Here is a 22,689-nt window from a genome sequence, read left to right on the forward strand (position 1 = left end):
GTAGCTGTCAATAGCTATTAGCAATGATGGATATTTTGAAATATCCAAGGCACTATTCCTCAGAATCACCAATGCTGGGTATCATAAGCGGGACGGCTGTTGTTGTTATCAGCTGCTGTGAGCTTTTCATAGACACCTGGTTGGCCAGTGTGAGAACAGAATGCTGGACTAGATGTGCCTTTGATTTGATCCAGCAGTTATAGTCTTACATTCTTAACTTTTTTGCTTAGAATTAACACAATCCAAGTTAGTCAAAAGGGGGGGAGGGAATTAAGTATCTGTGGATCAATTTTCATCCTGGCTGACGTGTTCTATTGCTAGATCTATGTCCAAAGTTCAGGATATTCCCACATCTGATAATTACATTTACTATTCCTCCCCCCCCCCAACATTATGCCTCAGGATATATAGAAATAATTAAAGTGAGAAACAGGCTTGTGCCTTGGTGCCACAGGTTTATATAGAGCGCCAAGACTTTATGTTCTCATTGTTGAGAATACCAGGAGATTGACATTTCTGTGCTTGGGGTGAAGAAGGCACCCATCACCCTTTTTAATGTTTCCCAGGCCCTAGTGACTCTTACCAAGTCTCATGCCTTGTTTTGTCCGGGACAGAGTTCTTTGAGCCTCACAATGTTAGTACCTGTATTGTCTGGGCAATATCTTGGTTACCTTAAACTATAGTTTTTCATTGAGGTTTTCTGTTCCTTTGCTCATTTTAAACCCTTCTCCCCAAGTCTTTGCTTTTTCTGCTGTGTTTCTCTTTCACCTGATTCTTATGGGGAAATCGAGAGTTGTGGAAAAAATAGAGAGAGAGAACAGGATGAGAAGACTTTACTTCCTCTCATCAGAGAAGAGGGAGCATGACCTAGTTGAGTCTAGGAATCCAGCTGTATTGTCTTAATCTCTTCATATGCTAGCTAGCATTCATGCATGCCAGTTGTATTTAACTGCAGTCTCCCACACTTGTTGCCTCTAAACCTCTTGCCTACTGAATATATTTTGTTTAAGAAGGCTTTTCCTGGGGTCTAACTCAGTCATTTAAGGAATGTCATTTGTAGAGGTCCAGAAATAGTTGTATTGTTTTTAGACTGTGTAAATATGGTTTTATTATTTTTTATTTCATAGTTCGTTGAAATGATTTCATTATTTTTAGAATTTGTATTTTGATGTCCAATTCCATTCTTCTACGCTGCTTAAATGGTGTTAATGCTGTGAAGTGGTCTATAAATTTGTTAAATAAACTCCACAGGTTTCTGTCTATATCAGTGCCATGGACAGAAACTGGGGAGGAGCCACCAGGGACTGGGATGCATACTGAAGCTAGTCAAACGACTATTCGCCTGTCCCCTGGGTGGAGGAATGGGTTAACCATTAATTGATGGGTGCCTTGTTCACTCTGGGAGAGAAAGCATCTTCAAAGTAAGTACCAGTGTATCATTTATGAGTAACCACTGCTCTGTTTCTGTTATTTTCTTTCTTCTTTGATCACAGTTTTGCATATGCAGTGGTACCTCGGTTTAAGAACAGTCCTGTTTAAGAACCATTTCGTTTACGAACTCTGCAAAACCGGAAATAGTATACTGGTTTGCGAACTTTACCTTAGTCTAAGAACGGAATCCGAACGGTAGAAGGGCACTGGTGGCAGGAGGCCTCATTAGGAAAAGCGTGCCTCTGTTTAAGAACGGTTTCGGTTTAAGAACAGAATTCCGTAACGGATTAAGTTGGTAAACCGAGGTACCACTGTAGCAGATCTTTGCAGTATGCTTGCTCACTATACAAATTGCTTTACTTACGATACAAAAGGACAAAAAAATTATTCAGTACTACTGATCCCTTCAGTTTTTTAATGTGGTAGTATTTTGGTAATTGGATTTGCAGATAAAATAACGTGTGAGATTTTGGATTCCATGCAGGTTAGAGAAACAAACGTTGAGTCCCTTGAATGCTTATACCTTCTTTTCCATGGCATGTTGTTTGCAGTTTGGTTCTAGAACATTTATTACAGAGATAAAGATACTGTCATTCAATTTGATATGCTTCAAGATACAACTGATTGCATGATGTAAATCTTAGCCACTTACTCCTGTGAAAATGAACTGTGCTCTTCGTAGGTGACTGAAGATCCCTTCATAGCTGATGAATTTCCTATATTACTTTTCATGCATGATGAATATATTTGACTGTGGTACATGTGTGCTTAAGATTATGCTTATTTGGTGCTCCAGATTGTCTTCCATCCAGGCTATTGATCAGCTCCACGTCTGCTTATGTGACCATGCTGTGCCAACAAATGTTTCTATACCATTCATTGAGTTAGAATTCACAAACATTCTAAACAGAAGTGGCATCCATGTAGGAAATTAACATATATGAAGCGGCCTCCTGCACATTTCCTTTTAGTTCTGTCGGCTTGAAGAATGGGGATCTGTTCGGTATCATGTTAAGGCACTGAAGTTTTATGAGACTCAGCCACCACCCACCCTCCTATTTTACTTGACAGATTATTCTCAGCAGTTCACTGAATAGATCTAAGATAATGTCTGATACATGGCTTAATTGCTTAAAATCTTAGTATTTCTCAATAAAAGGGCAATGGTGGATGCTGTTTTTCCGAAGATTTCCCTTTCATAGGTAAGCACTCTTTACAGTCAGGACTTCGTTAGTGAAATAAACATTTTGGAGTATGCTTGTATAAAGGTAAAGGGACCCCTGACCATTAGGTCCAGTCGTGACCGACTCTGGGGTTGCGGCGCTCATCTCGCATTATGGGTCGAGGGAGCCGGCGTATTGCTTCCAGGTCATGTGGCCAGCATGACAAAGCCGCTTCTGGCAAACCAGAGCAGCACATGGAAACGCCGTTTACCTTCCCGCTGTAGCGGTTCCTATTTATCTACTTGCATTTTGACATGCTTTCGAACTGCTAGGTTGGCAGGAGCTGGGACCGAGGAACGGGAGCTCACCCCGTCGCAGGGATTCGAACCGCCGACCTTCTGATCAGCAAGCCCTAGGCTCAGTGGTTTAACCACAGCGCCACCTGGGTCCCTTGATTTTGGAGTATGCTTGTATACTCAATGCATTTTTCAATAGAACAAATATGTGCTATAATTTCTCAAGTTACTAACAATTTTCAATTGCAAGCATTATAAAAAAGAATATGAAACTACATTACATTTCATCTATGCAGTAAAGGTAAAGGGACCCCTGACCGTTAGGTCCAGTCACGAACAACTCGGTTGCGGCGCTCATCTCGCTTTACTGGCCAAGGAAGCCGGCGTACAGCTTCCGGGTCATGTGTCCAGCATGACAAAGCCGCTTCTGGCACACGGAAATGCTGTTTACCTTCCCGCCGAAGCGGTACCTACCGTATATTCCGGCATATAAGACGACTGGGAGTATAAGACGATGCACAACTTTTCCAGTTAAAATATAGAGTTTGGGATATACAGTGGTGCTTCGCTTAAGGAATGCCCTGCTTAACGAAATTTCCGCTTAACAAAAGGATTTTTCGAGCGGAGGTTGCCTCGCTAGACGAATTCATTTTACGAAAAATTCGTCTAGCAAATCGCGGTTTCCCATAGGAACGCATTGAAATTCAATTAATGCGTTCCTTTTTTTTTTTTAAAAAAATATTTTTATTAATTTTCCAATTAAAACCAATTATATCACATTCAATATTTCAAATTATACACATATATATATCAATCAAACCGAATGTTATGCCAAATCATCTAAATAATTTATTTTTGGGTTCCCATGCTTCAAGAAATTGGGAATTCCTCGCAACTGTCCACTGCCGTCTTATTTCTAAAGTTCAAATCGTCCTCCAAGCTCATAATATTCCAAATCTTCCCCTTACAGTCACCTAGATGTTTTCCACTTTCATCCGATTGTTCCAGCTGCTGAGATAAATGTCAAACGAAATTTCACAGATGTTCTTTCTCCTGTGTGAGTTAATCAGTCCAGCCTCCCCATAAATCTTCTTAGTGGAGCTCCCTGTTGCGACGGAGTAGCAGCGCCATCTTAAAAGGCTCAAATCACTTTCATTTTCTCTCATAGCCATGAAGATTTACGATTTATTTATCTTTATAGAATTTACAGCTTTTTCAGGCAGGAGACCCAAACATCCAACCATGAACTCTTGGTAAATTAATGGATCTCCTTGCCCTATAGCTGAACTTAGCTTCAGGTCGCTGCTCCAATTTAAAGTGCGTCACAGCTCATAAATCCTCCGAACGCGTCCAGAGCTCCTTCCGTCTGACTAGGGGGGGGCTTTTCTCATCGGCAACTTCACATCTTAACAACAGCTATAAAGTAACAACAGCTATAAAGTTCAACTCACACAGTCTTTTGCTTCTCTTTCACTCCAAACAAGCCAGGACATCGCGTCCGGGAAGATACGAGGCAACAATATGAAGAAAAAATAAAAACTTGCTTCCCTTATCGCTCCGTCCCCATCAATCCTTCTTCCAGATGCCGTACATTCTTTGACTCCTCTCGCTCAGCAGCATAAAATTCTCAGCAGTAAACAGCGCTTCTTCCCCTCCTTCTGAAGTATGTCCATAGATTTAAGCCTAATTAACTTCTTTAACCATGGAAATCCCCGCCATGCAGATTAGCGTCCGGGAGTCCTGGCCGTCGTAAGTGCTCAGCCCAAGCTCCCCCCACTCCAAAAACAGTCGGAGTGGGTCTGGGGGCATCGCGGGCCAGCGGCCCCTCTCCGTAACCCGTAATTGAAATTCAATTAATGCGTTCCTATGGGCAATAAATAAATAAATAAATTTCAATGCATTCCTATGGGATTTGCTAGACGAATTTTTCATTATAAGAAAAGACCCGTGGAACGAATTAAATTTGTCTAGCGAGGCACCACTGTACTCGCCATATAGGAATAGGCGCATAAGACCCGGCACATAAGACGACCCCCAACTTTTGAGAAGATTTTCCTAGGTTAAAAAGTAGTCTTATATGCAGAAATAGACTGTATTTATCTACTTGCACTTTGATGTGCTTTCGAATTGCTAGGTTGGCAGGAGCAGCAACCGAACAACAAGAGCTCACCCCATCACGGGGATTCGAACCGCCGACTTTCTGATCGGCAAGCCCTAGACTGTGGTTTTTATGGTGACAGGCAGCTTGTTGTTCACGAAATCCATGCTGCGTCTGAGGTCAAGTGGAATATGTATATATTTAATTATGATACACATAATTTTAATTACTATTTTAAAAATACATTTACAATATTTTATGTACAGTAGTTATATTATGGTACAATCTGACGTGGTCAACTTTAAATAAGAACCTGATTGTGCTGGAACTGTATAAAAACAACAGTATTAGTAATAATAATAATAATAATAATAATAATAATAATAATAATAATAAAAATAGTTTTATATGCCACCCATCCTGCTGGGTTGCTGGTTTCCTAGATCCAACACCATCTAGGTAAGGATTGCTGTATGCATTGTGAATTAAGTCTAGAAAACAAAATCTTGGTCATTGGGGACAGCACTGTGAAATTGTTTCAATTGTTTCAATGCATTTAGAGATATTCTTGATCTATTTATTTTTCATTTCTCTAAGAGAATTAGCTGAATGAAGCAAATAATATTTTTCTTGTGGGAATAAACTTCAGAATAGGTGTTCCAGCTTCCTACATAAGCTTGCTTGAAGAATGAGAGGAAAAAATGCCTTAAAAATTGATGTGATAGTTTTCCATTGGTTGATGATTATTCTACCTAAGAATTAAATATACACAAACATGTCACACGACGTCAATTGAATTATGTCAAAAACCTTCATATATTTACCTGACAATAAGTCCATTTGGGGGGGTTAATTATTGTTTGCCAATCTGTACTGTCAAATATATTTAAGAATAACATGGTATAGTTTTAATACGTAATTTGCTGAGCTATGCAACCACACCTGGATGTATATTTGAGGGAATATTTTTATTTTAACAGAAACCTTGAAAATAGTTTTTAGAAGGAATAAAAATCTTCCTGTTCATCATTGCTTAACCATTAGGCTCCGTTAATTAAGAAAATACATAATAACAAATAACTTGTGAATCCAGTGAGACTTTTAAGTGAATACTTATGCTTGAAAAATGATAATACATATATATGTACGAGACATATGATTTAATTTAGTCATTCTACAGAATGAACATTTGCTTATGTTTTATAGTGATACACTTACTGAGATGGCTGGTGCTGTTTTGCAGCTTTTAAAGATTGGATTTATGGTTGAAGCAATGGAAGTTTCAACCTTAAATCTGGTTCCATATCCAGCTTGGTTCAATACTTTGATTTCAATGCCGGAGGTGCAGAAAATCCCCCTTCATAGAAATATTGTAGGAAAAGGCACAATGTGCTTCACAGCTTTTTTGGATAGTTCCAGGTATTTAGAACAGAAGTCAAGACATGTGCTTTTGAAGTCAGCCAGAAGAATCATCCTAGGAAAGTTCTGTTAAACTGTCTTGTTCTTTAGAAGTCAGATGGGAGAGTACAGCAATATCAACACTCACAAAGTAATCTAGTTGTATCTTTTCTCGGGAATGGGATACTGTACTTGGAGCAGCTGTACTTGGAGGCTTTGCACGTGTTCATTTATGTCACAAATTACTTTGTCTGATAACCACATTTGTGATGTGATTTACAAATCTGAAAGACATAAAAATGATAGGACTGATTGGCTCAGTGAGACCACAGACTTAATTTTTTGGTCATAGCTTCTATTTTTATCCTTAACTTTGAATATATTTATGACCTTTCCCTGAAGACTTGAGTCTGTTCACATGGCTGGAAATAGCAGCTAAAATGCCAGTTTTGCTAACCAAGAAAAGTAACTAGAGTCATGTGGAAACTGAAATTTTGAAGCAGAAAAGTCCTCAATTTATCCTGCACTTTGAATGGGCAAGTGAGAGCTTTCCCTCAAGAAAGCATTTCTGTGGATTTCTGTATGTGGAAGTAGTTTGAATCATGATCACTGGTTGTCTCCTCAAATAGAGCTGCAAAAATTAAGGAGCAAGCCTAAATGAAATTAACAGTTTATATAGATTCATCTGAAATAGTCCTTAACTCAATATGTATTTTTTTCTTTGCGAGTCACATTTTTTTCTTTGCAAGTGATTCCCTGTTCTCCTTTGACTGACAGATAACAGGGTGGGTTGATAACACTTGTCAATTATTTGGCCATTTGCTCCACACTTTGCATTTTGAAAGCGAGTTGAGTTCTAATGAGGGGCAGGAAAAACAGGCTCCTGCATAGTGCAGAAAGTTTGAACATGCCTTCCTTGCACCAGCGGGTGGTAAAAGAAATAAAGTGCATGCATTGGTAACTTTGAGACTTGATTACTGCAATGATTGAGCCTGGTCCAGAAGTTCCATTCTTACTAGCTAAACCACTGTTCCCCATTCTTTGCCAGTGATGCAGAGGGCTCTTACCCCAACTAGAGGATGGTCAGTATTTCTTTTTTCTTTAAATTGTATAGACATACCCATAAAATAAGCCGTAGCAGGATTTCTACGCATTTGCGCAATATAAGCCACACCCCGAAAATAAGACAGTGATAGCCGCAGTTCTGAAAGGCGCCAAGGAAGAGGCGAGGCTGGACGCGTAATAAAAAAATAAGACATTCCCTGAAAATAAGCCATAGTGTGTCTTCTTGAGAAAAAATAAATACAAGACAGTGTCTTATTTTCAGGGAAACACAATAGATCTGAGGGCAGGATTCTTCAGTAAATTGGAGTTCATTATTCATGGCTGAGATAAGGACTTCTTTGATCCTGAAATGATTGCATTCAACGGTGCATCAAAGGTCAGAATGCTTCAGCCAAAGCAGAAGCCAGAGGTTGCTTTGTGTGACACTGCAGTCTAGCCTCTGATACTTAGTGTGAAGTATATGTCAGGATTTGTGCCCCAAAGGCATTGGGACATGCCTGGCTGTTGAGTGAAGTGAAGTAGCAGAACTCTGGTGACTTGTGGGCTCTAAACAGACACAGAACACAGCAAAATCACCAGTAGAAAGTTTTGTTGTTGTTGTTGTTTAGTCGTGTCCGACTCTTCGTAACTCCATGGACCAGAGCATGCCAGGCACTCCTGTCTTCCACTGCCTCCCGCAGTTTGGTCAAACTCATGTTCGTAGCTTCGAGAACACTGTCCAACCATCTCGTCCTCTGTCGTCCCCTTCTCCTTGTGCCCTCAATCTTTCCCAACATCAGGGTCTTTTCCAGGGAGTCTTCTCTTCTCATGAGGTGGCCAAAGTATTGGAGCCTCAGCTTCACGATCTGTCCTTCCAGTGAGCACTCAGGGCTGATTTCCTTGAGAATGGATAAGTTTGATCTTCTTGCAGTCCATGGGACTCTCAAGAGTCTCCTCCAGCTCCATAATTCAAAGGCATCAGTTCTTCGGCGATCAGCCTTCTTTATGGTCCAGCTCTCACTTCCATACATCACTACTGGGAAACCCATAGCTTTAACTAGATGGACCTTTGTTTGCAAGGTGATGTCTCTGCTTTTTAAGATGCTGTCTAGGTTTGTCATTGCTTTTCTCCCAAGAAGCAGGCGTCTTTTAATTTTGTGACTGCTGCCACCATCTGCAGTGATCAAGGAGCCCAAGAAAGTAAAATCTCTCACTGCCTCCATTTCTTCCCCTTCTATTTGCCAGGAGGTGATGGGACCCAGTGGCCATGATCTTGTTTTTTTTTTTATGTTGAGCTTCAGACCATATTTTGCGCTCTCCTCTTTCACCCTCATTAAAAGGTTCTTTAATTCCTCCTAACTTTCTGTCATCAAGGTTGTGTCATCTGCATATCTGAGGTTGTTGATATTTCTTCCGGCAATATTAATTCCGGCTTGGGATTTGCCTTGTCGTGGCGAAGGGGCTTGAATAACTCAGAGAAGCTATGAGCTATGCCATGCAGGGCCACCCAAGATGGACAGGTCATATTGGAGAGTTTTGACTAAACGTGATCCACCTGGAGAAGAAACTGGCAAGCCACTCCAGTATCCCTGCCAAGAAATCTCCATGGACAAAGTAGAAAGTTTACTAAGGTTTATTTTGTTTCGACGGCAGACCAGTTTTACATTTGGTACCAGGTCCCTGGTACAGCAGTCTCAAGCTCAATTCAGAGTGTAATCTAGTTACAGTATAAATATTCCACACCAATGTAAAAACCATATACACAGAGAGAATGAATCAAAGCAAGTACATATTTTGTTTCGACTCAGACCAACACAGCTACCTACCTGTAACAGGAAATAAAGAATGAGAGTGAATCTCTGTCAGACAGCAATTATAGCTAGTCCAGGGGTTGTATGACCTTGGAGGAAACAGATAAGGAAGTATAAAAACAGCAGCTGCATTCCTGCTTCCACTTTTGAATGCTAGAATATACTAGAACACTTCTGTTAGCTTCTATAAGCTTCTGTTAGTTTCTGTACTTCATAAACATCATACCCGGACAGTATACCTTAAGAGCCAAACTGTTCTAGCCACAGCCCCATCTAACCTTCAATATGAACTGCATTTGCTCTATAGCAGGCCTGTGTTTAAAATATTTTCTCACATATTATAGAGTGTGTTAAATCGTCACCAATTATACTCGGACGTACTGTAATTCTGGTTGAATTCAGTGGGGCTTACTCCCAAGTAAATGGGATTGGGGTTGCAGCCTGAGTTAGAGCAGCAACTCAATCATATTGTACCAGTACTTTTATCAGTTGCTCAGATTCCCATTCCAACTGTGGACCTAATTCAGATTTCTGGTCTTAGCCTCTTAAAGCTCTAAATGGTGTAGGACCAGGCTTGCTGAAATACTGCCTTCTCCAAAATAAACCTACTCAAACCTTGCGATTCTCTTCAGAGGCCCTACCAAGCGAAGTGAGGCTGGTGAGTGCTACATAATGGCCTTCTCAGTAGTGCTATTTCAGATTTAGAATGTCCTCTCCAGAGAGCCAGGTGCTGTCTATGGTAATTCTGAGTGGTTTAACTTCTGAACTACAGTTTATGAGTTCTGTTTGGGTTGTCTACTTCTGTTCTTCTCCACGCTAGAAATTTTAATGCAGCCTTTTCTTTTTAATGACCCTGTTTTCATTTGTATTTTATATCACCATGTGAGTTGCCTTGAGAATAGTGCTGTTGGATACTTTTCTACTACTTTTTGGTGTCTTTTTTTCCTGAGGTGGAAATCTGGTGTCCAATTTCAACTACAGTGGATGCTCGGTTTGCGAACGTGATCCGTGCGGGAAGCACGTTCGCAACCCACAGCGTTCGCAACCTGCAGCGCCGCATCTGCGCACGTGCGGGTCACGATTTGGCGCTCATGCGCAAAGCACGATTTAGTGCTTCTGCACATGCGCGAACACCAAAACCCGGAAGTAACCCATTCAGGTACTTCCGGGTTCACGCAGTGCGCAACCCGAAATGCAACCTGAAGCGTCTGTAACCCAAGATATGACTGTATATTAAAATAATGGATTTCTCCATTGATTAATTTGGGCAGCTCTCTGGGGTTGTTGCCAGACATCACCCACCCATTTTTGCTTTTCAAAGGGAAATATACTCCTTCAGTTAAGTGTGAATCTGATCAAAATAAGATTGATGTACATAAACAATGTGATGTTAAATACATGATGATCGTACCTAATGTGAAGCGTAATATGAGCCATACATTTAGGAAAACTTGTATTTTCTTTCACAATTTACCTGAACTGCCTAGTGAACAAACTGGGCTTAAGTCAACATCACTGTATAGAAGTATGAATGATTTCTTTTTGTAGATGCAATTTGCACTTTGATTAAAAGGTTAATAGTTGTAATGGCACAGATGTTTCAGGATGAAATACAGAGACCCCATACCATTTCGGTGACAGAGGCAATTATGGCCCAATGCAGCCATTGGTAAGCTGTGGGGCGGGATTCTTCCTGCACTACTGGGACTCTCCTTGCCATTCAGATTTGAAATGGCCAATCACAGCCAAGCTGGTGGGCAGTACTTGGGTGGCAGACCTGACTGGAGCCTATTTTTCTCTTAAGCATTTAAACTAGCTGCACAGAGGTTTCAGGATGAAATACAGCTGAGTGGTTTTCACAGGGAGGTGCTGCCCTATTACTCCAACAAAGCTTTCCCCCCCATTTTCTGCCGAGAAATCACACAACTTTCTGTCCATTGTTTTGCATGTGTTATTTGTCCAGGTACATAGTGTTATTTGTCCAGGTACATAGAACCTGCTTCTCTGCTATAATAGTACACACATTTAGCTGTATAAATTTTATATTTCAACTGTATTAGCGTGGAGGTTCTCTGGTATTCTCTCCATTCTGTGTTGTTTATGTTGACGTTACAGATGTTCTGCTAAATTTTTATTAAAACTGTCTTGGAACATAATTACATACAAATAAGGAATATTTGACTGCATGTCTAACTTTCATTTAGTACTTTGTGCTAAGAATACTACTGCTTGTCCTGAACGAGCATATGACACTCTTGGTTCTGTGAGTCTGTTAATGACTTAAGTAGAACTAAACACGTTATAATTCTGCATTTTCTTGAATTTTTTTTCTCCACATGAGAAATGTATCATATTTGCGAAAGGAGTACCTTTAAAAAATTATGAAAATGGCGTTTCTCATTTAAACTATGACATTTGCACAGTTCCACTCTTGTGACTTCTGTGGAGTCTGCTGTCAGTGCTAAGTTGCAATCGATGTCAGGGGCACATGGCTTCTCTCAGTATTCTAAACTGGCTTATAAACAAATTGTATTGAAGCTGTTTGAAATCTGATGCTTCAATATTTATAAATTGTATTAGGAAGTTTAATACTGTCACTGACCACTTTTAGTCTTACAGTAATTTTAAAAATTTTTTGTTTTAATCTTGTAATGGTTGGATATATTTATGAGAACAGCTTATTTTTGTAGAGTTGCTTGACTTTTCTTGGTTTTCTTGTGTGTATTGCCTTAGGTGCCTTCTGGTTGTAACATGGGAAAGAGGAGAACTGTGTCTTGCCTTTATTATTGTGTTGTGATTTTTAATTACTCCATTCTGAATTTCTTCAAGTTATCTATTAATGGAATTGTTTGAAAACCCACACAAACTTCTAATCTCCAATAATATCTGTTCTACTAGCCTTTTGACTTCACTAAAAAGTCAGCTTTCTCCCCCTTCCCCACCCCATTTTATGAATACTACCATTAAGTCCTAATTTTGCTTTTTATAAATATTGTTCCATCTCTTCTATAGACCTGGTTTTTAGTAATGAATTCAACACCTGTGTTTTGCATGGTTTGACTTGTAAGGGATATTAATAGTTGTGTCCTTTCTTAATTGCACAGTTCAGTGTACTTGCTCATTAATGATCTCAAATGATAAGTAGTGTGATTTTAAGCCCATATGGCAGTATTGTAAACAAGTCCAATAACACACAGAGACACTTAATCTTCCACCTACACATAGCTTTTAGTTATTTGAAGGTTTGAAAAAACACACCTTGTTTTTCAATTTTCTGAGTTTGCCTGCCTGATTCTTACTGGCCGAGACCATTCTTAATTCAGTACAGGCTACTGGTGAATGAGTACTGTATTTGCTCACCTGCCTTATGACAGTGACCTACTGCTGCTATGACTTTTTACTCCTAATTGTATTCTATATTGTGAGTTTTCTTAATTTATGGTCATTGCATATAACGCTTCCAGACTGAAACATTTTTGAGACTTCAAGCAATATCATTCCAAACTGCACATTTTTTGATATTATGCGCTGTTATTAAGGCTCAAAAGCATAATAACTAAACAACAACAATATAAGCAACACTAAATACTTTCATGCTCTTAGGGTCAGGACATACTGTTTGTTCTGAATATCTCATGGTTGTATGTTCCTTGTCGTTGTTTAGTCATGTCCGACTCTTCATGACCTCATGGACTATAGCATGCCAGGCACTCCTGTCTGTTCCTATCTTTGTGCAAACCCAAAATTGTGAGAAGAATCATACAAGCAAATTAAATCCCTATACACTAATTAAATTGTTGCTGATTCTCGATCATGGTAATTTCTTTATACTGTCTGAGTGCACTATGACCTGGTGCAGAAGTAATATTTCTCAATCTATTATCTCTCTGTATGGTGATCAGAACATTGCCCCTGTGGCACTGGATGCATGTGCACCAAAACTCAAGAATGTAGAAGTTTGAGTTGAGAGAATGCAGTCCAGATATGTAGTCAATCTCTAGGAACTTGTTTAGTTGTTATCCACACCTTTCATTCTGCCAGGTTCGTGAGAGAGAGTCTCAACTTCATTTACTTCTCCTTGTTCCTTTGACCTTGAGCAACAATAACATTTACACGAGATCCTCTATCTATAGATCTCTCAGTTGGAAGTATCTTGTGTACTTATACTTTCTCAACAAGCCCCAAATTGTAGGACTTCAATAATTTACTAAGTTTTAAAACTTCTTTTTTACAGGATCCCTCTGATTTTATGTAAACCAGAAAATTTGATTTATTTTGTAATAACTGAAAAATTAAGTTTTGCTGTTACTTGAAAAGATGAGAATGTTAAAGTAATAAGTGATAGGTTGATTGTGAAAATTATGTTTACTTTCAGAGAGAACAGGAAATGAGAATGGGTGATATGGGTCCTCGTGGAGCATTAAACATGGGAGGTAGGGATCTGAAGCAAAAGGCTCTTGTTATTTCAAAATTCATTTGAGACTGTACATGTTACTTATGAGTATTATGCAATGAGAAGTATTCTTGAAATATATATTTCTATAGTGAATCTTGTTCTTCAGGAATTTTTTGTTTCAAGTGTGAGTTATCTTACGATTAGGAAAAAGCAAATGAACATACTAAATATGGGCCGTTGGGTTGTTACTTTTTCATTTTAAGACTGTTCTGAAGAAAAGCAAAATACGAATTCTATGTAATACAAGAAGAAAAGGTTGTGGGTTTTTAAAAATTACTTCTTGAGATTCACTTATTTAAGTTTTTGAATATGTTGCTATTTATGGAAGACTGATTCTGGAAAACGATTAGAAACAAAGTACAATTAACATTTATCAAAGTCTCCTCATTGTAAATTTGTGAAAATTTCATGCACTATTAAGTTTAGCACTGTGTTCAGTATCACCGCAGTGATTTATTATGGGGGCAATTGCCTGCTATGGTTTTTAGCAGCTGAGAATGTGCTATACTCCTTCATGCTTGAATTCTCCCACTCTTCTAACCATGGCTAAGATTTTGTGGCCATTACTGCTTTCTAGTTATATTTTCTGACCATTCCGAAGAAACCATATTTGGACCTAGAGTCATTATCTAATTTACATTGTTGAGGCCAGATGCTCAAAAGGGTGGTGGGTGCACATGCTTCAGTCTTGGATGAAGCTGATTATCCAGATTCATTTTATTCTAGTTTCAGACCTAGGTTTGAAACTGAAACTGCTCCGGTTGCCTTCAGAGATGAAATATGCTGAAGGAGGGTAGGAGGAGAGTGATGCTGCTGTTGACTAAGAAAGCATTAAACAGTCCTGATTATCTTATGGAATATTGCCTTCTGCATGAGCCTCCCTGGCCCTTTCGATTTGAATGTGTGACCCTGCTTCTCCTTGCTTCAGATTCCACCTTGTGTGGAGACTGGGCTGGCCTAGAGAAGAAGTGAGGCCTTTACCATTTGCAGCTCTGAAGTTGCTGAATGTCCTTCCATAGGACCAACCATAAAAGCATTAATTATATATAGCACTGGGCAAACTAAACAAACAATGGATAATAAAGAAGAAATTTGGGTAGGGGGGGGGAGTGCGTATTCTCGCTGCTTAAAATTAAACCATGGTTTAATTTGAGCTGGTTAGTATTGATTAGCATTAATTCTGAAAGCAGAAAACTTCCTTTTGTGAATGGATGCGCTAATTAAACAGCATGTGTTTTAAAAAGAGCTGTATGATTGAAAGCATTCTTTTAAAAAACATCTTTAAGATTCTTAGTACACTTAAAGTTAACAAAACTTCTATGAACACTGTCTTTAGAAATAGATCCAGGAATTTTACATGCAACCAGCACACCCAAATAGGGCTTGACTCCACATGTTTAAGAGTGTCCCCCACATTTAACCTGCTGGAAAGATCTGTTGTTTATTCAGTATAGAATTTGCTGTAATTTCCAGATTTGTGGGCAGAGGTGGTGGGCAAGATGTCTTGTTGGCCTTTGGTATATAACTGAGGCACAACATTTTGAGGTGTACTTCTGGCAGGCAGACCTTTATTGAACCTCAGGCCTTTATTGAACTTCAAGCACTTTAATGTTGTAGCATAAGGTCTTTCCTCTTCCTATTACTGTACGAGGAAATAAAGGGAGACGCCTAGTTAAGTCTGATTGTCTGCATAAAATACAGAAAGCTTTGGCAGCCGGATTAATTCATAATTTATACATGTGCTCAAATATTAGGCTTATATATAATAGAATGAAAGTTCATTTTACTTGTTAGTTTAAGTTCTTTGTTTACTTACATTTAAGAAATATGCACTTGATTTGAATACGTAAGAATCCTACTACTTCATCATGTTCTAGCCAAGCTTAGCTTGAGTAATTTCCCCAACAAAACCGTGTGTGTGTGTGTGTGTGTGTGTGTGTGTGTGTAAAAGTGTAAAAAAAAACAGTTGTGGCTGAAGAGTTACGAAGCCTAGCTAAGTAGACTTTATTGAAAATACTTTATTTGAAGCATTTAAAATGACAGCTGAATATCATTTTATAGCTGTCCTTAACGAAATGCATAGATTATACCATTCTTGTCACTCAATCTGTTTCCTGGCACTGGTAAAATTAGAATCCTAAATTCTATGTTTCAGAGCCAAAGTAGGTATTATGGTGGAAACAATATTCTGTTTCTTCATGTTTCTGCCCTCCTTTCATGTGAAGGCAGTGTGCTAAAGAAGAGCTGATTTTTCCACCCAAAAGGATCATGCATGTTAACCCCCCTGTGCTCTTACAATCCTAGGCATTTTTCTGTCAGTCCAGCTTTCTTCGTTTAACAGATAGGAAAAAAGTACAGGAGTGATAGAGTGTGGCAAGATAGTTTGTGTGTGTATAAGGTTCAGGTCTCCTCATTCATATGCCTCTTTTTATATAACATATCGAATGGGACACTGACTTGAATATACAAACATATCCCTAAAATCCATGTCCCTAAAATCATGGATCCCACTCTTGCTCTCTCTCTCTCTCCCTGTGTGTGTGCAAATTTTTTAATACAGTGTGATGATTCCTTCTGCATTTCTATAATGTACAGTTCACGTCTTGTCTCTTGGGTATTACTATTTTCCACTACAAGTCAATGTGCAGCTGTTTTTATAAATGAAGAGGTTAACTACTTGAGTACAATATGTTCACAAAGTTAAGCGGATTCATACTCTGATTAGTAAAGCTGAATAAGTTGCCTACTACTTTCATGCATTCTTATTTGCGCGCATGTGAGAGTATCTTCTACCGTAAGCTTCTTAAGTTAATTTTATTTGTCTTGTGGTTCAAATTTATTTGCTAAAAACCATGGGGGGGGGGGAGAAGTTATGAAAAAGCTGTGTTACACACAAATGCTGGCACCAGGCCTCTTTGGATTGCGGCCAACTTGAAAGTTACTGCAGTTACCTGTATAAACTGGTAACTCTTTATGGAAAATAAGTAGAGCTGAAACCTATAAACAGTTTAAACACTTAATTTCAGCAGTAACTTTGCTTAAAACCTCATTATGAAAGTAAATGTACAGTCTCAAAGGATAAAAGCAATTTGTTCATTTAATTGATGTTTTGTATAGTTTGTTATTGTTGTAAATTTTTAATTCTTTAAAATTCAGTTAGGACAGCTCTAAGTGTAGACTGTTTTGCATAGATGCCTTTAGCCCAGCACCTGCTGGAAACCAAGGTCCTCCTCCTCCACCTCCAATGATGGGTATGAATATGAACAACAGAGGAACAATGCCTGGGCCTGCAATGGGTCCTGGTCCTGCATTGGGACCAGAAGGAGCTGCAAACATTGGAGCCCCATTGATGCCAGATAATGGAACTGTGGTAATGTATCACAAAATTTTAATTTTGTCTCTACTTCATTGTGGCACATCTCTTTGCTGCAAAGATAACTTCACGCTAAAACTAGTTTAGAATAGACCTTTGAGTTAATAAATACCTTTTGAGATTGAAAAATAATGTAAAAACAAACATAACTTATTGACACTGTATTAAAAGTGATTATACCCAAGAATTATGTACATAGAATTAATTGCCAAAATTGGTTTTCAGTCAGAAACCCATTTTTCACACTTCGCAGTGATCAAAGTAGAGGAATGCAAAAACAAAACAGTATATTATTTTATGGACATCAACTATAATTGTTCATTCTTATTTTGCTGTATTGGGGCAGGTAAACCTATAATATGATTGTGGTCTGTTGAAATGACACATAGTGTGAAGATATCTTTGATTAAGTGAATTTTAAGTACAAATTTAATTTGTTAGCATGCTAGTGTTAAACAAGTGAGGCTACGATTATTGAAACATCTCTGTGACTCAGCACGCGGAACAGCTTCTTTAGATAGTTAGGTATAATTCACAGCTGGGCAGGCTGTGTTGGCAGACTGCACCTGGTTCTTGCAGTGTGATCAGACCAGACCTCTGGCAAGAACATCCTTCTCTTCGGAGTTCCAGAATGCAAAGGGGTGCCCCTTTCAGCCCCATTTAGTCAGCATGTGCTCCCTGACAAATTATCTCTAAATGAATGTTGTCCTTGGCGAGAAAAAAGGTTGCCTACTCCTGGTTTAAGTTAACAATTCATCTGCTTAGGTCATAAGAAAGGGATGAATATTGGGTGAATGAAACTTAAAATGTGCAAGTTAGCCAAAAAGTACAGTTCAAATATGCCTCTCAGTATAGCATTCCCTTCTATATCTAAGTTCCAAGGAAATAGTATATGTACAATGGATAGAATGATGTTTGCAGATAGAACTTTGTTTGTTGTGTTTTCCTGTATCAGTTTCTTTTTGCTGAAAAGTCAAGGTGATTTTTAAACTTGTGTCAATGAAAATGATTGCATGGAAACAACAGATGAAGATCTTGCTGTCTCTGATATTCTCCAATATCTTGAAAGCTGGGCTATTTCTGCTCATACTGTTTTTGAAGAGAAGTATATCAGCACCAATTTTTCTGTGTATTTTACTCAGAATACTGTTTTCACGACATAAAGAATAGTCAGTTTAATAGGTCCCATGTAGCATGCAGAATACTGAAAGAGGCCTTTTTCTCTAACCCTTCTCATAAGGGAACCAAAAGAAATTGGCCTGTATTATGTTAGCATCTAATAAAGGGAAGGACAATATATTGCGCTCTAAAAGGACATGGAATCTGCGTTTATCAACATACCCTGAATGTTTTGTAGCATAATCATTTATGAAGACTTCTGGAAATGCGCTATGACAGTGCTGTTTGAAAATTGAATGTTTCTCTGCAGCTGGTAATTTTTTCAAAAAGCTAGTAAACTTTTCAAAAATTCCCCATTTTTATGCAGCCCCTGGTGCCCCCAGAAAGTCCATTCTTGAGGTTCGGGGAGGGTCTCTTTGGTGTTAGGGCCAGCAGTAGAAATTGGGAATTGTTGGAATTCTGTGTGTGTGCTTGTGTGTGGAAGTGTCTTCAGCCTATACAACAAAGCCTTTTGGATCCAAGTGTGAAGGAAGTTTATTACTATATTTATATCCTGTCTTTCCTCTAAGGAGCTTAAGATGGACCCTCTCCCTTCCAGTTTTTCTTTGTGGGCTGAGAGGCTTTGATTAGTCCCATGTCACCCAGTGAGCTTCATGGCTGAGTGGGGATTTGAAGCCTGGTTTCCTAGGTGCCCAGTCCAACACATTCTTCTGTCAACAGCAGTACACTGTCTTACATTATTTGCTCATTTGAGCTCTCCAATTTTTTGTAATTTCTTAAATGGCTGAGCCTCTTTTCCAGATTTTTGGAAGGTATACACAGATAGTACTAGAGAAAAGACAGCAACGAAGTCAGATGGGGACATTTTAAAAATGTATATATTTAGATTTATGCCCCTAGATTCAAAAGAGCATGTAAGAACTTTACTTATTAGTTCAGTTTGAACTTACGAGTTTGCTGAGTATATCTGAAACTGAGTATAATCTGAAACTACAGTGGTACCTCGACTTACGAAGGCGATCCGTTCCACGGCGCTCTTCGTAAGTCGAAACCTTCGGATGTCGAAGCGTCCATTTTGTGCATGAGCAAAGCACGATTTTGCGCTTCTGCAGACCGCGCGCGCTGCTTCTGCACAGGCACAGACCGCGCGCGGGACAAAAATACTTCCGGGTTTGCTGACTTCGTAAGCCGAAACCTTCGGAAGTCGAGGCATTCGGATGTCGAGGTACCACTGTATATCATATAATGCAATTTTTTTTTTGCAAATTTTATAATAGCAGATTTTGTTGTTGTTAGTTTTTCAACTAACAACATGTTTAAATAAAAATGCCTAAAGGATTTGGGGCAGTATGTGGCAGTTGAATGAGCAGTAGCTAATGGCATCTGGCTCCTTTTTTCCCTTCTCTAAAACTTATTTCCTCTTCTAACTCAAATCAGTCTACCTTTAACTTGAAATGTGCTATAGCTGGTTTTTACTTATCATTTAAAGTATTGTTATGTCTTCCAACAGAAAATAAATTGTGCTTCTACTTACTTTATTTCAAGAAGAAATACGTATACCATACAGGAGAATCTGCAAAATATATTTATTATACTTTTATCTTGCTCTTTATATTGAATGCTCAGGGTGGCTTATAAACTGCTTCTCAGCATTTTTTATCTTAAAAAAACCAAACTTGGATGTTAGATCCCTTCCCCTTTTGTCTTAATATACTGGTGGGCACAACATTAGTTAATTTACTTTTCAGCTTATAATTAAAATAATGACAAAAATTAATTGCTCCTTTCTTCCTTCTATGTATCATCCTGATTCTGCTGGACTATCTGCGATCTTCATGAAAACGCCACTTGTCTCCCCCCCCCTGGTTTTACTGTAACTAAAATGATTCTAAATGGACTTAAAATAGCATTCTGAGAGATTCCCGCAAGGAGGCCCACCACCAATGGGTTCTCCTATGGTTAGTAGGGCAGGCTCTGAAACTCCTCAGCCAGCTATGGGTGGTGTAGGTGCCGTCAGTGGTGGACCTGGTGGCTTTGGTAGAGGAAACCCTGTGGGCAGCTTTGAAGGACCTAACAAGCGTCGCAGATACTGAAATTTATTTCTTACTTCTGAGAAAATCGATTGACTATCTGGTGTTATGCCTTTATAATTTTAGCTGTTACCTTGAAAACGGTTTTATTGTTAATGTAGTCATCAAACTTTTTGGGTGGGGTGGGGTGGGGTGGGGGAGTAAATCTTACTTTTTTGTATTCAGTCTTAGGCTTTAACGTAGAGCAGAAATAATGTGCTTCATTTTGCATGTCTGATGTTTGTGACTTCAGCAAAATAAAATGTGACCATGCTGTGAAATTTGTGAGTTCCATACTTACAATAAAATATAATACAGATCAGCTTAAATGATTTTGAAACATTGTTATGAATACTGTCCTTAACTTTAATTGTACGCATATTTTCGTTTTTCTTCATAAAGCCTATCTTCTGAAAATTAAATGCTTTATAGATTGTAACTGTATGCAAATGAAAGTGCAGCTTACAACTCATAGAGCAAATGTTGAGGCTTCTGCAACTTTAGAACATCTGAAACATTCAGTAAGACTTTATAGATCTGTTTTAAAAAGTTGTTCTCACCAACATGTACAAAACCTAGTTGCAATGGGAATGTCATAATAATGTATCCTGTGTTCAGCTTTCAAATAAACACTTTGAATCTTGAAAAATCTCCAAGTAGTAAATATTCACCTGTGGTTTTAGATAATGAATAATAATTTCTTCGCAGGAAACAAAACTCGAATATTTTTTAAGAAAACCAAAATCTTGTTAACCTTACTGGTAATTTTGTGTTAAAACAATATTTTCCCCTGTAGTTAAGGGTTTCAATGGATTGTGTAGGTCGGCTATTGCCTTTGCAGAAGATTCATAAAGAATATGAGTTGGCAGTATATGTTTGAAGACCTTTCCTTCCTTGAAAATGTTACTTTTTTCAATGCTCATAACTAGTACTGTATATGTTTTTTATCTCACAGCATAAAAGAAAATATCTTCCATGTTATAGGGAGCTGGCTTATATACACAGATAATGATCATAGCTGCTGCTGTTTCACTCTTGCAATGGGCACAATGAGTTTGCCTTTGGATGTTTCATTTAAGTACGCACATTTTCATTAGGATTGTTGGTGCAACCTTTACATACCTTTTTAAAGGCATAGATACAATGCACAAAAGCTTGGACAAAATTAAACTGGGAATTCCAGTTATACAATGCGTATTAAGTGGATGGATGAGAAGTTACTGACATATACCGATATTTATATACCAATATTGTGATTATGCTACAAAATGTTTTTCATTACAGTAATGTAAATATTCAGTGTTTGCAAATGAATATGAACACTGTTAGGTAACATTTTATTAAACCTCAGCGTGTTGGAGTTATATGGAAGACCAGTCCTTCTGAATAAGTATGGTATATTATGTGAGCTGAGTATGGTTTTGCGAAATACGTGGTAACACTTGTCCCCCTATTTCTATTTATGCTAAATCAATATGAGTGTTGGACTTTTTTAAACAATTAGAAGGAAAACCCTGTATTCCTGCACCAAGACAGGACACTAGTGACCATATTTTCATCAGTGTAACATTTTAGAAATACTGGTTTTGGGTGGGTGGTTTTTTGTTTTTTTTACTCTTCATGGGTTCTGCATAAACTAAATTTGTGTAAAATCTGATCTAGATTTTCAGTTCCAGGAATTTATATTTGTGTGCTGCTGTTTGGATCCTGAAGAAGCAGCCATTCTCATCATATGACAGGTGTGCAATGTAAAATAATGCCGGGAAGATGATAGCCATTTAAGAGCAAATGGCTTTTTCCTGCTCTCATTTTACTCTAAACTTTCTAAAAAGGAAAGGTAGAGATAATGTGGACTTTACCAAGAAGATGAATTCCCTTGAAAAATGACTTGTATGCGTAAAAAGTTATTGGTGCATTTTCTGATACTTTTCAGGTAGGAGTTGCAACACTTGATGTTTTTAATATGTAGAAAATGTAATAAGAGGTACCTGAGAATGGGCTATATTGGAGAATGTTAGATTACTCTTCTACACAATGCAAGTAATAGATGCATGATGTAAATCCTTGTTAGTGAAAATATTAATAACTAAATGGTTCACAAGCAACTGATGACCTCTGACTTCACTGTTTACAGTCACCTCACCCCACAACAACTTGTATTATCTGTGACTCAACTTACCGCCTGGTGAAGTGGACTGTGGCGGCTTATGCCATAATAAATTTGTTTGGCTTTAAGGTGCCACAAGACTATTGGATGCTTTAATTGATGAAATAGCTATTCATGCAGTTTAATGGATGAATTCTGCCTTAATGCTACTACCCGATCTCATACAAAATGCTTTCCTTAGGTAAAAGTGTGAAATGATGCTTAAGACAGCTGTTGGTGTTGTGGAGCATACTTAGAGGAACAAGGAGTAGTACATGCTACATG

General features: G+C 38.4%; 1 protein-coding gene across 1 annotated transcript in view; it reads left to right on the plus strand.

Annotated features, from left to right (window-relative positions):
• The window catches only part of PSPC1 (paraspeckle component 1), a 38,341-nt gene extending 17,434 nt beyond the window's left edge, over nucleotides 1-20,907 (plus strand). The window contains exons 7-9 of the mRNA XM_035115134.3: nucleotides 13,617-13,674; nucleotides 16,889-17,067; nucleotides 20,097-20,907. Of these exons, the coding sequence (XP_034971025.1) occupies nucleotides 13,617-13,674; nucleotides 16,889-17,067; nucleotides 20,097-20,282 (423 nt within the window). The 3' untranslated portion in view covers nucleotides 20,283-20,907. The remainder of the gene's footprint in view (nucleotides 1-13,616; nucleotides 13,675-16,888; nucleotides 17,068-20,096) is intronic.
• Nucleotides 20,908-22,689: the final 1,782 nt, after the last annotated feature.

This window comes from Zootoca vivipara, chromosome 4 (genome assembly GCF_965207765.1).
Source record: "Zootoca vivipara chromosome 4, rZooViv2.hap1.1, whole genome shotgun sequence".
In the NCBI taxonomy this organism is placed as follows: domain Eukaryota; kingdom Metazoa; phylum Chordata; class Lepidosauria; order Squamata; family Lacertidae; genus Zootoca; species Zootoca vivipara.